The sequence below is a fragment of the Pleuronectes platessa genome, chromosome 24 (assembly GCF_947347685.1).
Source record: "Pleuronectes platessa chromosome 24, fPlePla1.1, whole genome shotgun sequence".
Taxonomy (NCBI): domain Eukaryota; kingdom Metazoa; phylum Chordata; class Actinopteri; order Pleuronectiformes; family Pleuronectidae; genus Pleuronectes; species Pleuronectes platessa.
The window spans coordinates 2,102,413-2,117,569 of NC_070649.1; the positions used below are offsets into that span (position 1 = coordinate 2,102,413).

At 42.0% G+C, this 15,157-nt stretch overlaps 2 protein-coding genes across 4 annotated transcripts; one reads left to right on the forward strand and one right to left on the reverse strand.

Annotated features, from left to right (window-relative positions):
• Nucleotides 1-358: 358 nt before the first annotated feature.
• On the forward strand, nucleotides 359-7,407 carry LOC128431048 (uncharacterized). 3 transcript variants are annotated; one of them, XM_053417257.1, is made up of 6 exons: nucleotides 359-428; nucleotides 1,508-1,598; nucleotides 4,538-5,577; nucleotides 5,803-5,958; nucleotides 6,163-6,255; nucleotides 6,513-7,407. In XM_053417257.1, the coding sequence occupies exons 3-6, from the start codon at nucleotides 4,549-4,551 to the stop codon at nucleotides 6,825-6,827; spliced, it is 1,593 nt and encodes a 530-aa protein (XP_053273232.1). In that variant the 5' UTR covers nucleotides 359-428; nucleotides 1,508-1,598; nucleotides 4,538-4,548; the 3' UTR covers nucleotides 6,828-7,407. The 3 variants fall into 3 exon arrangements, with proteins under 3 accessions (XP_053273232.1, XP_053273233.1, XP_053273234.1); XM_053417258.1 differs by lacking the exon at nucleotides 359-428 and adding an exon at nucleotides 465-516; XM_053417259.1 differs by lacking the exon at nucleotides 359-428 and adding an exon at nucleotides 559-850.
• A 6,997-nt stretch (nucleotides 7,408-14,404) lies between these two features.
• Nucleotides 14,405-14,776, reverse strand: LOC128431241 (helix-loop-helix protein 2-like). The gene has a single exon (XM_053417503.1). It carries the CDS (start codon nucleotides 14,774-14,776, stop codon nucleotides 14,405-14,407), a length of 372 nt encoding a protein of 123 aa, XP_053273478.1.
• Between the last annotated feature and the right edge of the window lie 381 nt (nucleotides 14,777-15,157).

Genomic DNA, 15,157 nt, shown 5'->3' on the forward strand with positions numbered 1-15,157 from the left:
CTATGTGGTTGACGGTGGGTTGTGCACATGGAAAGAATGAAAGCTCGACAAACATGGTGTTAATGTGAAGATGCAAAAAACAACTGGAGGCCCTGAAGTGCAAAACACAACTTCTAATGTATTTTCATCTTACACTCAAAAAAAGGATATTGGGTGGCTGTCCTATTTACTTGAATTAAAAGAGTATTTCGAATTAAATAATTCATGTTTGCAAGATGAACGTAATAAAATTGCGTTGGATTTGCTAAATATTCAACAACTTCGCTTTAACACGATTAAATCACGTTGATATGAACTGATATGTTCGAGTTTCTGCGCCAGAAGCACGGCATCGTCGCGAGAACACACCTCCATTACGCATCGCGAGAAGAAAAATACCGGAAGTCAGGTACGTTACCGGATGTGTTCGTCAGGCGCACACGGAGAAGGTAAGAGAAAATCAATTTCCATCCAATCATATGCGAGCGAAATATTGTTCAGAAATCTCATCAGCTGTTAGTCGGTTCATCTTCCACGGTATTAGAACCCAGCGGTGTATTTGTTACTCGCTGTTAGCGGGTTTTTATCAAACTTAGAAAGTCGTCCGTCACACATGGCGAGTTAACACGGTGTTTTGTGTTGCTAGTTGTGCCTCTATAGCTTGAAAGATAGTTACTCAAACACTTTCATATATGCATTGAACTGAAGAATAACGTTACATCGTGTGAGAAGGACACACAATACATGTGATTAATCAGCGGCTACATCAGAGAAGACGCGGCTTGTGTGAACTCCGGTTCCGGGGAGCAGAGCGCCATTACGGCTACACTCGGCTTACTTTATCACGAGGGAACATTTGCTGGCAGAAATAGTGAGTAACGTCAGCGCATGGGGACAGTGTGACGAGTTAACGAGTTGAAGTAAAAACGAGTCGAGCATGGCGTAGCACGTGACTCATGCATGCAGACACGTGAAACGTCCCGTCCACGAACGCTGCGTATCCTAACAACGTTGCGTTCTATTTACTGGAATTTGTCTACATCTGTATAATGTCACGTTTTCCCGTATTTTTCTTTCCAGCCTCTATGATCCATTAGCAAAAAAAAAGTAAATAATGCATTTGAACACGTTTAACCAGAGAATGTGACATTGAAATGTTGTCAGCTCTTTTTCTTCTGTTTTAATGCTGAATCAGATGGATCATTGTTGCCAGCTCCTGCTGTGTTATTCAACCTGCTGATAGAATTATAATAACTCTACACGAACAGTAACTTCCCATGTAAAATCAAATGTCTTTGTAGTATGTTTAAGTATTTCTATTTTCCTCTCCTTTGCATTAGCCTTTCTGTCTCTCTCTCCCTCCCTTCGTCTGTTTCCATTTCTCCCTATCTCTTCCTTACACTCACCCTTTTCTACCTCTGCATCTAGCTCTTGCTTGTGTGTGTTTATGTACTCATGTGGATGTGTTTTTCCAATTATTTAATGATAACTTCATGTTAACTGATCAATCTCTCTAAATGTATTACAGAAATTTGTGAGTGTGCTGTGACGGCTGTCCGACCACAAGAGTCTCCTATCCGACTGCACCTGTGTCTGTTGTCCAACCTGTCTGAATTCAGGTAAAGAAGGCCATCATAAAGTTTCTTTATATAAGTATATCTGCCAAATTGCCTTGTCTTTTTTTTGTTAACTAGAGCAGCAGAAACCTTTCTCGTCCATCGTCAAAAATGTGATGTGTTTTTTAGGGGGGTGGGGCAAATGTGGAATTGTAAGCTGTGTAGCAAATCTATATCTTCTAGATATGACCTACTGAAACATCTGAGACTACAACACCGTCAAAGGCAGTGCTACCCGTGCCCACACACAAACTGCCCATGTACTTTTAAGACATGGAATGCTATGCATATTCATTTAAGTAGAGTCCATCCTAAACAAAATTCCCAAGAGCTGCTGGAACTGTCAACATTCAGATGCACGTTATGCACTTGCAGAAGTCTATCTACTGAAAAGGATTATTTCATACACATTGGCACTCATTTGAAGAGTAATGAAACTGTTACATGTATGTTTATGGGTTGCAGTTTTAAAACAAATGTATACGGAACCTTTCACTCTCACAGAAACAGAAAGCACAACCCACATACCTTGAAAAATTTCAAGCCAGGTGTAGTTACAACCAATCCAGTTTCCTCTGATAGTCCAGAGGAAGATGCATATCATCTGGATGACTCTGCAGTAGAAGCAGATCCTGCATGTGCAAGTACTGATGTGGATTTAAACAAGAACTTGCCTGAAGTAATTGAACAAAGTTTTGCTGCAGCATTGCTCAAGTTGGAGCATTTTGCACATGTGCCAGGCAGAAAACTGGATGAGTTTTTAGAGGAATTGCATTACTTGTCAAGTTCAGCAACATTGCCTCTCTCCATTAACGTTCTTGAGACTGTATTTCAGAAACATAGTACCACAACTGATGTAGCTGTGTTAACTGAAGTAGCCACTGCTCTGGGCACATCTAACCCCTTGCTCAAAGCCATAGGGAAAGATGGTCCCCTGAGCACATCTTATCTTCGCAACCAGTATTATAAAAAACACTTTAAGGTTGTAGAGCCCATTGAGTACATACTTGATGCCAAGGAAAAACAAAGTTTTCAATATGTGCCTATACTGAAGTCTTTGCAGCAGCTCTTTGATAGAAGCGATTTTGTGGACAGGGTAATTGAAAACCACAAAGCACAGCAGACTAATAGGCAGCATACTGAGCCGCAAACTTATAAATCTTCTCAGGATGGTTCTCACTTCCAGGCGAACAGTTTTCTGTCCGGGGATGAGGTGAGAATTTTGATAACTTTATATGTAGATGACTTTGAGATCTGCAATCCCCTGGGTACTTCACGCAGGAAACATAAGCTTTGTGGAATCTACTGGACCTTGAGTAATTTGCCTCCAGGTTCACATTCATCACTTGACTCAATTTACTTGGCAGTCCTGTGTAAATCTGATGATGTGAAAAAGCATGGTTTTGACAGTGTCTTACACCCTCTACTTCGAGATATGAAAACTCTGGAAGAAGAGGGAGTTTTCATTCCATTGCTCGGAAAATGTCTAAAAGGAACGATTCAGGTTGTTGCAGCAGATAACCTGGGTGCTCACGGTTTAGCTGGTTTCAACGAGAGCTTTTCTGGTGGGTATATCTGTCGATTTTGCACAGGAACAAGAAAAGACATCCAAACAAAAGATGTAAAGTCCGGTGCATTTAGTCTCCGAACAAAGGAACTCCATGACTCTCATGTGAAATCAGCTAAGGAGAACGGTGCAAGTTGTTACGGAGTGAAAGGCCATTGTGTTATCACCAAAACTCTTTCCCACTTCAGTGTTCTCACAGGTTATCCCCCAGATCTTATGCATGATGTTTTCGAGGGCATAGTGCCGGTAGAGCTTGCACGGTGCTTGGCATTGCTGATATCCAAAAAATATTTCAGTCTACAAACCCTCAACCAGTCCATATTGCATTTCCCTTACAAGTGGGGAGACAAGACCAACAAGCCACATGTGATCCCACATATGTTTTCAACAAGGAAAACAATTGGTGGGAATGCTCATGAAAACTGGGCTCTGTTGCGACTATTACCATTCATAGTTGGTCATCTGGTGCCTGAGGGTGAAATGGCGTGGCAAATACTTATGGACTTGAAAGACATTGTAGAGCTTGTCGTTGTTCCAACACACACAGATGAGTCCATTGCCTATCTTGAGGGCAAAATTTCAGAGCACAGACAAAAATACCAAGAACTGTTCCCTGAAATGCAGCTCCTTCCAAAACATCATTATTTGGAGCACTATCCCCAGCTGATCAGGATGTTTGGTCCTCTTGTGGGGCACTGGACCATGCGATTTGAGGCTAAGCACAGTTTTTTTAAGCAGGTTGCACGACATACCAATTGCTTTAAAAATGTGCCCCTCTCGCTAGCTGTTAAGCATCAGCTCATGATTTCACATCATTTGAGATTGTGTAGTTTTGAAAAAACTGCCCTAGAGGTAGCAAATGTCTCAACCGTTTCTGTCGATGTTTTGAAACATGAAGTAGTTCATACTATTGAGCAGAAATTCCCCGGTACGACTGAAGTCCACCTTACTAAGTGTGTGTCAAGCAAAGGTGTAAATTTCAGAAATGGAATGATAGTCGCTCATGGATCTTCAAGTGGCCTGCCTGATTTCGCAGAGATAGTTCAGATTTGTGTTTTGCAGGAGAAACTGTGTTTCATCGCAAGAAGGCTTTTTGGATGGTACAGGGAACATTTCAGAGCCTTTGAGCTGAGTGCATGTCCAGCCAGAGAAACGGTTTTGATTGAGCTTGATGAACTGGCTGATGACTACCCTTTGTCCGACTACTTTGTTGGACCTCTCAGAATGGTGACATTAAAAAGACATATTATCACATAAGGTATGTTAATGTTTATATAATGAATGTCAAATGGCTTTGCTCTAGCATTGTTTTTTGAATTTCTGACCAATTTTTGTTGAAACATTTGAGCCTAATCTTCTCTTTCCTCATTTGCAGACTGCGGTGAAATGACTGATCCAGTTAAGTTCCGAATCATTCTGGGAGAGAATAATTCCCAGAGATTGATCCTTCCTGGCGGGATACCAGACTCTATCAGTGACCTTGCGGACCAAATAAAGCAGCAGTGTGGAGTAGAAGGGGACTTCAGACTTCAATACATGGATTACGAGTTTGGGAATGAATTCACCAACTTGCTGTCAATGTCAGATGTCCAGGACAAAAGTACCATCAAGGTCATATTTAATTCCATTACTACTGTCCAGCATGATGGCTCTCGGCCCCCTCCCTACCCAGCTGCTGCTGCCACCATTCGATCTCCACATGACTCCTCGTCCCTTTCTTCGGGTAGCTCACAGGATACAGAAATACTGTCTTCACCGGAGTCCACTTCCTCAAGATCCTCTGGATGGCCCATTATCTTCACTGTTCCCCGGTTCTCCTATGATGCTGAGCTGCAGCTGGACAGGGCCAACACTGCTTTTAAAGAAACTGGAACTTTGTTAAGTCCTGATACCCAACTTAAGTCAGCCATTCTTGATGGCTTGACTGAAACTATTGTGAAGTACAAAGTGTACCTCTCCGACCGTGAGTTTGAGGAGGTAGCTGAAGCTCTTGTATCAGCACATCCATGTTTGAAAGAACCAGGCTCAGTCACTGGATTTGGCGGCTGGAAGACGAGCTTGAAATATAAACTTGGTAACTACCGAACAAAGCTCAGGCGGCTTGGCTGCCCAGAAGTCACAGTAAATGCCCTAACACACAAACCTGGTGGCAAATGCAGTCCTGCTTATGGTGTAAAGAGACCAAAAAAAGCAGAAGTGAATTACTGCCCTGCCTACCCGTCTGGTGAAACTGCCGAGACACAAGAAGGACTAAGAGTGGCCCTCCTCTCAGAAGTGAAGAAAAGAAACAATGAGGAGAATGTGGCGAAAATGATGGACAAGACCTTTGCTTACAGGAGGCAAGAAGTAGTTCGGGAGGCACCAATGATAGCTGAATTCACAACGAGGTGGCCGGCTCTCTTCAATGTGCATGAGGTAAGTAAATGACTGTGTGAAGGAACATCCTCTTTCACTTTTTACAGTGTGAGCTATATAGAGACACCTATTTGCAGACTGATGTATTTCATAAACTGGTAAAGGTTCACTGGCTCTGACCGTGGAATTTGAATGGAGAAAACTAATATTGATAAACCAAACATGTACCACTGAAATCAAAAAAGCCAAACTAATTTTTATTTTTTTATCTTTCCCAATTTGTAGGTGTGTTTGGAATTCAAGAGAATCACAACACTCCATTTAGAGTCAAAGTTCTTCTCTGAGTTGGATGCTTACTCTGCAGACCTAATCAAGTTGTTTGCCAAGAAAGGCGGAGTTCAAGGGAAACAGATCAGAAGCATCATGGTACCCATGACTGAGGTATGATAATGGAGAAGTGACTCATGTTATATACTCATATTTATAATAATTACACATCTATTCTAGCTTCTTAATGCTTATCATGTTGTGATGACCTGTGAATCTTGCATCCGGTGTGTGAAAACAACTCTGCTGGCTGGTGTTGATGTTTTTCCTAATGTGTTTTTTCTTTTTTCCCATATTCTCTCTAATCTGCAACCTTAGACTGACAGCATTGATGTCAGAAGAGAATGCATACTGAAAAGTCTTTGCGTCTACTTGAATGAAGATCCAGAGAAGCTGGTGAAAGAATACCTGGTATGTTGATTTAACTTAATCTTCACTGGGGATGATCATGGTTAATTTTCCCCTTAATTCATATAGCCCTTAAAACTTTCAAAATATCAGCTCCAAAAACATTTGGAATGCATTTACTTTGATTATTTGAAGATGGTTGGGGATAGCTGTTTTACATTAATAGTGTAAAAATGCCACGTGCTGTAAGATATGGAATATAATGCACATAAATGAAACATTATTTCTCTTATTAAATTTAATTTTTTTCTTAATTACAGAGCGATGATGAAAGCAGTCTGGCGGCTATGGCAGAGACGGTCTTTGGAGTTTTTGTCATTCGACACCACGGTGCAGGGCCCAGTGAGAACCCAGAGGATGTCGGAATTATTCTGGAGGGTGTAATGGTGTTGCATGAGTTGAGGTATGTGCCTTTTGCAGTGGCAATGTTGCTTGCGCTCGTCTATGCTCTAAACCTGAGCTACCCCAGAGAACTAAGATACACCTTTGAAGCTCTGCAGAAGATCATTATGAAACTAGATGGAAATAAACTTTCCGCAAAAGTGCAAGCTCTCAAAACATTGCTTTCCCGTTAATAACCACACAAGGTACATGACTGAGCTCATCCTCACCTTAGGAAATCACCCTGTGATTGCTTTAGATTGCTTTAAATCAGTAAAAAATCTCGTTCAATCAAAACATAATTGAAGTTAAAATACTCCGACTGTAAGAAGGTTTTCAATGATTCTCTAAAGTAAAAATGTTTTTCCTTGACAATGTTTTAGATTGCCCACTGTTGGTTTTTATGTAATAATATCCCTAACTGTGAAATGTTTTTTTTTTGTTACTAAGGTAAAGTAAAAAATTTTTGGCACTTTAAAAATAAGTGAAGCAGTGTTTTGTTTATAATGTTCAAGTTTTGACACTGAGCAGGCTTCAATTCATTGAACCTCTGTTTCTGATGTTAATGTTCACTGTTACATTCTAAATATGTTGGTCTGATGTTGAAGTGGAATGTGAAATGTTTCAAGGGAAATGTGAGTCTAATGCTGGCCTCACACTGCAAGGTTCTCGTCAAATTTATGCCCTGGCCCCGCCCAACAATCGACAGAAAAATCGGGTCTGCGACATTGTCAGTCCTGATTGAGGGGGGTACTGATCAATCGTAAGCCTTGATCGGCTATATAGCGTCGGGGGTTACCCGATCGCTTTAAAACATTTTAGAAATTTGTTGAATTAGATCTTTCCAAAACTTTCTATCTGTGACCATTCCCTCGGCCATGATATTCTAATGGAGTCCTGTAATATGTGATGGCTACTAGACAGCCCCCCATTTCTTAAAAGCACTCTACTGTTCACTAAATCACTCTACTTTTGTGAATTTGCTTCTTTATATATATATATATATATATGTGTGTGTGTGCGTGTTCTCAAAAATGGGAAAGTATATTTTTTTATATTTACAAGCACCTGAAAGTGTTAACTTTTCTTGCACTTTGAAAAATAAGGGAAGCAATGTGTTGATGTTAAGAGAAAGTATTTTTTTATGTTGTTTTCAAGCACCTGAAAGTGTTGAACTTTGTTCTTTTGAAGAAATACAATTTGATTGCCTCATCCACAGTTTGTCTTGTCTTGTTTCCAGCCTTTTAAACATTTAATTTGGTTTTGTTACTAGTCACATTGTTTGCACTTGAAAGCTATGGTTTGAATTTACTTAATTAAATCATGGAAAGAATTTCCACGTGATTAAAAGGCTTTGTTTTAGCACTAAGCAATTATGTTGGGCCAACTTAATTTTTTTGGGATAGATTAACTCAATTTAATAGTTTAAATTGTATTAATTTGAAATCAGTTGGATAAACTCTATTGAATTAAGTTAGTCTTAATTAGACTAACTATTAAATCAAGTTGGATCTAATTCAACAAACTAAGTTGAATCAACTGTAAGATATAACACTAACCCAACCTAAGAAAATTACGTTAGACCAACATAATTGCTTTATGCTGAAAGAAACCCATTTAATCATGTGGAAATTCTTTCCATGATTTTTTTAAGTAAATTCAAGGAATTATTTTTTTGAGTGTATTGCAATCCTGGATTTTACCTAATTACTTAAAAAACAAAGCTGGATTTCAGAATTTTCAGGAATTCGAATCTAAATCAGACATTTGAATCTGGATTTAGGAGTTTCCTCACTGCCTAACGTTCAGTTGCTCCCCTTTGATACTTGGAGCAGCAAAAGATCATAAATAAATGCATAGATAAGCAACTTTAATATTCCAGTATATTGTGTGTAAACAGAAAAAAGTTTGTTTACTAACCAAAAACAACCTGATTTCGCTGTTTGACTTCGTTTAGTTGGCGGCCCACAGTTCACTGTTGCCCTGTGACCTCCTGGCAGTTTGAGCATATCTGCAAATAACATGAGGAGAAAAGAAAAACATCACATTAGTGCATTTTAAATAGAAAGTGGAGATTAGAAAGAGTCAGAAGCTAATAAGTTAATAAGCAAAACAAAAAGATAAATGATGAGAAATTTCTCTATTATTAAGCATTTTAATATGATGCTTTTCGTCTTTTACGATAATAAACTGAGTATCTCTATCTTTCCTGTTATTGTATAAAGCAAATGATTCATCAGTCCATCAGGAAAATAATAATTTCTGGAAATATCCATCAATCGAGGCCCAATAGCAACTATTCTGTTTTTTAATCATGATAAAATTGAGAATGTTGAAATATTTGGGGGGATTCAGTAATTATTAATGATGTGTGTGTGTGTGTGTGTGTGTGTGTGTGTGCGTGTGTGTGACAGCAGGATGTTGAATAAACTCACCTCATGACTCACAGTGACTCACAACCACTGAGGCGTCACCAACAAAGGGCCCCGCAATTGGATTGTGCAGAGATCTTAACCAAATTGAAGCCCAATGAATGTCAGCGTTTTAACTCAGCAGATTGGGCCGAGTGCCGCGGCCCTAATGCATGCACACACACCTTCTGACAGGGCCGCGCTACAGATGGTCCGAGCGTGAGTCTGAATGAGAGGGGGGACCGGCCACGGCTGCTGACGCATTGTGGGGGGACGTTGCCTTCAATGCAGCACTTAATGAGAACAGACTGACTCTTTCTCCCCTTCCCCTCCCCTTTCTCCATTCTCGGTCCATTCTATTCCTCCCCCACCTCCTCCTCCTCTCTGATTCTCCACTTGTCCGCTCCTCTGCCCATTTCCATCTGTTTGGAGACAAAGGGCCACGAGCCAGCTCGAGCCCCGGGACCCTGCTGGTGAAGTAGGCAGGGATAATACGGCCCATCCCGGGGGCTGCATTTCAACACATGGACCGGGCTTTGTGCTTCCACACACACACACCTCCATGAAAGAGGGAAGAGAGGAGGACAGGGGGGTGCAGGAGTTCTCGCCTTGAACATGAAGACTTGCATGATACCCGGCGACGTGGAGAATAAAAGACAGGGCCAAAAAATGAGGCAGCACAAAAAGCCTCAAATGTTGTTCCTCGTACTGTGAACATATGGCTGTTTGTTGTCATACTCCATCTCCCCGTCCAATTTACACATGCGAGGGAGCTCTCAGAATTAAATGGGTGTGTAGACTAGTGTGTGTGTGTGTGTGCTCCTCCTGGCTTTGAGTATACCTGAATGATGATGAGGAGGATGTCCAAACGCTGATAATGGCTTCTGCATAATCCCCTGCCGTCTGCGTGCACCTCCTGACATATGGTCACTCCTCGGCCTCCACCATTACATAAGCCCATAAGGGGGGGGGGGGGGGTTGTGGTGAAACGTGGTACTTTCCCACACACACACACACACACACACACACACACACACAGAGAAAACACACACCGGCCACACTATCAGCCAGGCTGTTCAGTGCCCTCAGCAGTTTGGGCTGCGCCTGTCACTTTCCTCTCCCCTGCCCCTTCTGGGGGTTTGTAAAGAATAAACTGAAGAGGACTGATGCTGCGGAAGCTTTTGGGATGAGGAGCACAAATGGCCTTGTAGTGCTTCACAGCCGTGTACAGATGGACCCCTCCATTCAATAAGCTCGAGCAGAAGTCTGTCTCCGCGCCCTGCCAGGATCCCAGAGCTTGTTTTGTGTTCTGGAGACGGCAATCTGTTGATGCGACATATTGGCGTTCTCTTCTTTTCTTTCGTGTTCTACTTGTAAACGCATTGATGGAGCGGCCGGGAGAATTGGACCTGTCCGGTTTGAGCATTGTACGACAAATGAGCTTGTGAACTTGAATCTTACGTGAGGCAAAGTGTTGACAACACAGTGAATCTGCTGCCTTCGGAGACGCACAAATACAACAGAGACATGGGAAGGTGGAAATTTCCCACTTTAGTGAAACACATGTCCTGCGGCTTAATGAGCCGACTTAAATCTACACAAACAACAGCGAGAAGAAAGAGGGAAAGAACCAGAACCATAGCAGCTCGTCTACATGACTGCAGGTGTTTTTAAGAACGGATATTTTCCCCTCACAAAACAACCACAAACACCCATCAAGAGAGTTTATTCAGATATTCACTTTACTGTGCACATTTTCCTGAAATTCTCCAGATGTGCTGTATCTAAGAAAGAAAATGACCGGGTCAGTTGCTCCGGACACTTTCTGGATCTCTTCCTGCCAGGCCCCTGGGTAAAGGGACAGGATCAAGGCCTTTATTGTAAATCTCGAAAGATGTAGAGGTATCGAAGCCCTTCAGGCAGATCAGGGTTCAAACACACAGGAACTGAACAAAGTGCTGGAACTAAAAAGAGCTGTTTAGAAACTCACAGACTAAAGGACTGAACACGAAAAGAAGAGGGGAGACAGTGAGACACAGGTGAGACACATTGACTATCTCCTGCTGCAACTCTGGAAAATGACAAACAGTATACTGAAATGAAAGGGTAAGAGAAGTGTATATGAACGTAAAAGAATGGTGAGCAGGATAACGGATGTGGAAACTGATTGTAAGAACGTAGGTAGTTGAAGGTGAAACCAGAAAGTCAGGCAGGAGACTGGAAGACGACTAATAGAAAAGAAAGGAAACCACACATGAGGCCCTGAGCTGAAAAGGAAAGAACATTTCTTGCCACCTTCAGACGCCACAGTAAAACCTCCCTGCAGCTGCTACCTGACAGTGAAAGGACACAGATATATGTTGGTATACAGATATATTTGTTGTGTATAATCCTGTGTGTTGGACATAATGTGTGCTGTTGCTCAATTGGAGCAGCTTAACTCTTGAATTTCAAGGCTAAGGGGTTGGATTCCCGCCGGGGCCACCCATGCTTGAGCAGAAAACCAGGTTCACTCATGATAATCTAATGTAGCTCAGATAAAAGCGTTCACACATCCTCCACATCCCCTGTTCTCTGACTGGGCTACACGCTTTTTATAGCACAATCAATGGGAATAGGCGCATTTATCACAAATGAATATAAATATTTGGATCTTTTTCGCTCATACCATTTGGCGATATTACATCTCAACACTCGGCCGCTCATAAATTTCCATCTCTCCCATCCCTCCTCTCTCCCAGGGTTTCCCACGGGAGGTGCCAGACGGCCAGTAATTTGGTTGTCTTGGCTCGTCTGGAGTAACACCTGCCCCCTCTCTGGGGACGAGAGAGCCTTTCAGCCAGCAGCACACACGTAGGCTACCACTGCCTTTAGCTGCTGACCACTGTGTGAGTGAGTGTGTGTGTGCGTGTGTGTGTGAGAGAGATGTGTGTTTGTGTGTGAGAGAGAGAGAGAGAGAGAGAGAGAGAGAGAGAGAGAGAGAGAGAGAGAGAGAGAGAGAGAGAGATGTGTGTGTACAGGATGAGTTTTCTTTATCTGCATGGGTTTGCACTTATTTCCTCTCACACTGTTTAGACCCATGTGTGTTTACCGCTAAATGTAAGTGGACGTGTGAGAGAGAGTGTGTGTGTGTGTGTGTATGTGTGAGAGAGAGAGACAGGGAGAGGAAGAGAGAGAGAGATGTGTGTTTGTGTGTGGGGATGAGATAGATAGATAAAGAGAGAGAGAGAGAGAGAGAGAGAGAGAGAGCTAGAGACGTGTGCATGTGTTTGTGTGCGTGTGTGTGTTTGTGTGTGCATGTTTACGTGTGTAAAGTAAAGCGAGTTTTCATCTGTATGCTAAACTGGGCTCGCACGTGTCTCACCCTTAATTGTGTGCGTGTGCACTAGGCTGCATGCTTGTGTACATGCGTGCGTGTTTGCGCGTGCACGTGTGTATACGCGCATTCAATCACAACAGCCCATCCAAACAGAGCTGTGCACACGTGCACGTGCCGACCTGCTGATTTGCATGCGCACTTATATGACCCCCGCGCGTTTGCGTGCGTGCTCGCGCCTACATGAGCGTCATCCATCACTCATCTCCGCGAGTCGCTATTATCACCGTTTTTTTTCTACATTACAAAGTCAAAAACAACTTTATTCCCTTTAGAGTAAACATTTGAAAACAGGAGAATGTTGTTTTTATCCAAGTTTTTCAGTTTTAATGAAAAATAACACCAGAAAATATGAAAGTCTGTCCATTAGAAACCAGCTGTCACACGACACCTCTACTACAAAAGATCTGCATAAAGCAACAAGTAGCTACACAACCCTGAAGAGACAGAAAATCTTTGGATAGAGGATATGTGGTTTTCTTCACTATAAAATTACTTGTTGAATTCTTAACACAAAGCAGAGACAGATAAATAAATCAACCAGGAAATAATAATCACATCAGAAACATTGAAGATAATAAATTAACGAGTATTTTCGAAATTCTTATTATTATCATTATTCTTATTCTTATTATTTGGTCACAGCAAAAAAAGAGGTTTAACTCTGAATCTAAAGGATTTGACTTTATTCCGTCAAGAGGAATTTTATATTGAGTGTAAATTATTATTATTTCTTTTAGCAGTGTAATTCTTATTGCCAGAGCAACCTCTTAACACAACAGATCAGGGAAATAAACATTTATGGGGCTGGACCCCATCTCGAAGTGCTTATCGTTTTGCTATTGATAAATAATAGATTTGAAATCCAACATAAATCCATAAATTAAAAACAATAACATACATGGAAAACAATAGGTTTTGCTATGGATCAACAGAAAGTGCCTTTTTTTTCAAGAGTAGAACACCATCACTTTCCAAATTTCACAGCCTAAAATATAGAAGCGACAAACAATATACATTTGTACAAAAAGAGACGCCAGCCTATGATAACAACATAAATAAATTAGCCTTAAATATTAAACACAATTAAATAAATAATCCCATACACTTTTAAAAAAATGATTAAGGTCACAATTTTATATGTCATAAGTGGCACTTCCGCAGTGAATCTTTTTTTTTTTTTATTCCTTGATGGAAAATAACTAAACTAGATCTAAAGCAGCTATGTCGTTTACATCCTTTCATTTCCATCTGGGAAATTCCCCATAAGTGTTTTTCTAAGCATTGGAAATTAAAAATTGAAAGAGCGAGGAGAGGACTCGCTCCTTTATTTATATAGATCTATGACTTTAAACGTAGGATTGACATTATTTTAAAAATGGGGGGGGCGACTCAATGTGGAAAAAGAAAGTTTCTCTGAAAACCAGATCCTTGATATTCCTGACGACCCTTCCTCATCCTCCCCCTCCTCTTCCTCCATCCCTCTCGTCTTTATTGCATCTAAAACAAACGCCTGTGCGCTTGTTGCTTTTGTTTTGTTCAGTGAGCGGTCGGGGACTGAAAGTTGAGGCTTTCTTTTTTTTTTACTTGGAGCAACTTTGCACCAACACTGCCATCAATAAAAACACACAACAGAAACAACACTGGACTCACACATGTACAGCTGAGGTATGGCAGAGTCCCAGTATCCAGGGTGTTTTAGGACCGTTTTTTATTTCTGTTATTTCAAGGTGTTGTCCTAAAACTCTCACAGATGTTGAGCCAATATGGATTTTTCTCTGAAATGCATTTTCTGCACATTCCCCCAAAAACTGTGCATGCGTGAATTTTCATAAAAACACCGCACGTGTGCTTTTCTCCTTCAGGACTCTACTGTCAACAATGCCATACCCAGCTGATGCCAGCATGCGCCTCTGGAGTCCAGCACCAACCCAACCGACCCTGCTGTCACCCCGGGGTGCAGGGGGGGGAGTCCGGGTGGCTCTCACACATCCAACACGTGGTTGAGATAGGAGATGTAACAGATAGCCAGTCTGAGGATCTCGATCTTGGAGAGTTTCTTGTCGGGGGGCAAAGTGGGCAGCAGCTTCCTCAGCTCCGCGAAGGCCACGTTGAACGCCTCCACCCGGATCCTCTCCCGGGTGGCGTGGGCCGAGCGGTACTTGGCCGTGGCCCTCCGCCGCCGCCGCTTCTCCTCCCGGCTCAGCGGCTGGTCGGACTTGCACTTGGCTCGTTCCTCTCCCTCCGTCGGGTCGTCCGAGGTGCAGCCGGTCGACCTGAGGCCGTTGAGCATGGTCTCCGGGTCGGACTGAGTCCAGGAGAGGTCCGACTCCGCCTGGTCCGGGCTCAGCATCATTTTGATTCTCCGGTGTTGGTTTTCTCTTCTCGTGAAGAACCTGCGTGAAGCAAAACGAGCGAATTGATTTTATTAGATTTAGAAAAATCATGAAAAATCCTCACATCCACAGAAGTGTCGTGCACCGCGAGGCCCCAGGTGGAGAAGTCCCTGAGCGGCTGCGTGTTCGGTGCCAGGACCCCCCATAAATCCAATCATTGCATAATAACATTCAACTCCATAAATAATGAATGGCTTCAAATTCGAGGAATTGCTAATTTATTAAAGCCCGAGGCCTTAAAACACGGACCGAGAAAACAATTCTTCAAGTGTCACATTTAAGTTTAATGTCAAATGATCCTTTTGAATTTGAAATGTGTAATTTTTTCGCAAATTCTGTTT

Coding starts and splice junctions, on each gene's coding strand:
- LOC128431048 (XM_053417257.1), top strand. CDS start 4,549: ATGACTGATCCAGTTAAGTTCCGAATCATTCTGGGAGAGAATAATTCC. Junction 5,959..6,162: donor TCATGGTACCCATGACTGAG/GTATGATAATGG, acceptor CTGCAACCTTAG/ACTGACAGCATTGATGTCAG. Junction 6,256..6,512: donor AGCTGGTGAAAGAATACCTG/GTATGTTGATTT, acceptor TCTTAATTACAG/AGCGATGATGAAAGCAGTCT.
- LOC128431241 (XM_053417503.1), bottom strand. CDS start 14,776: ATGATGCTGAGCCCGGACCAGGCGGAGTCGGACCTCTCCTGGACTCAG.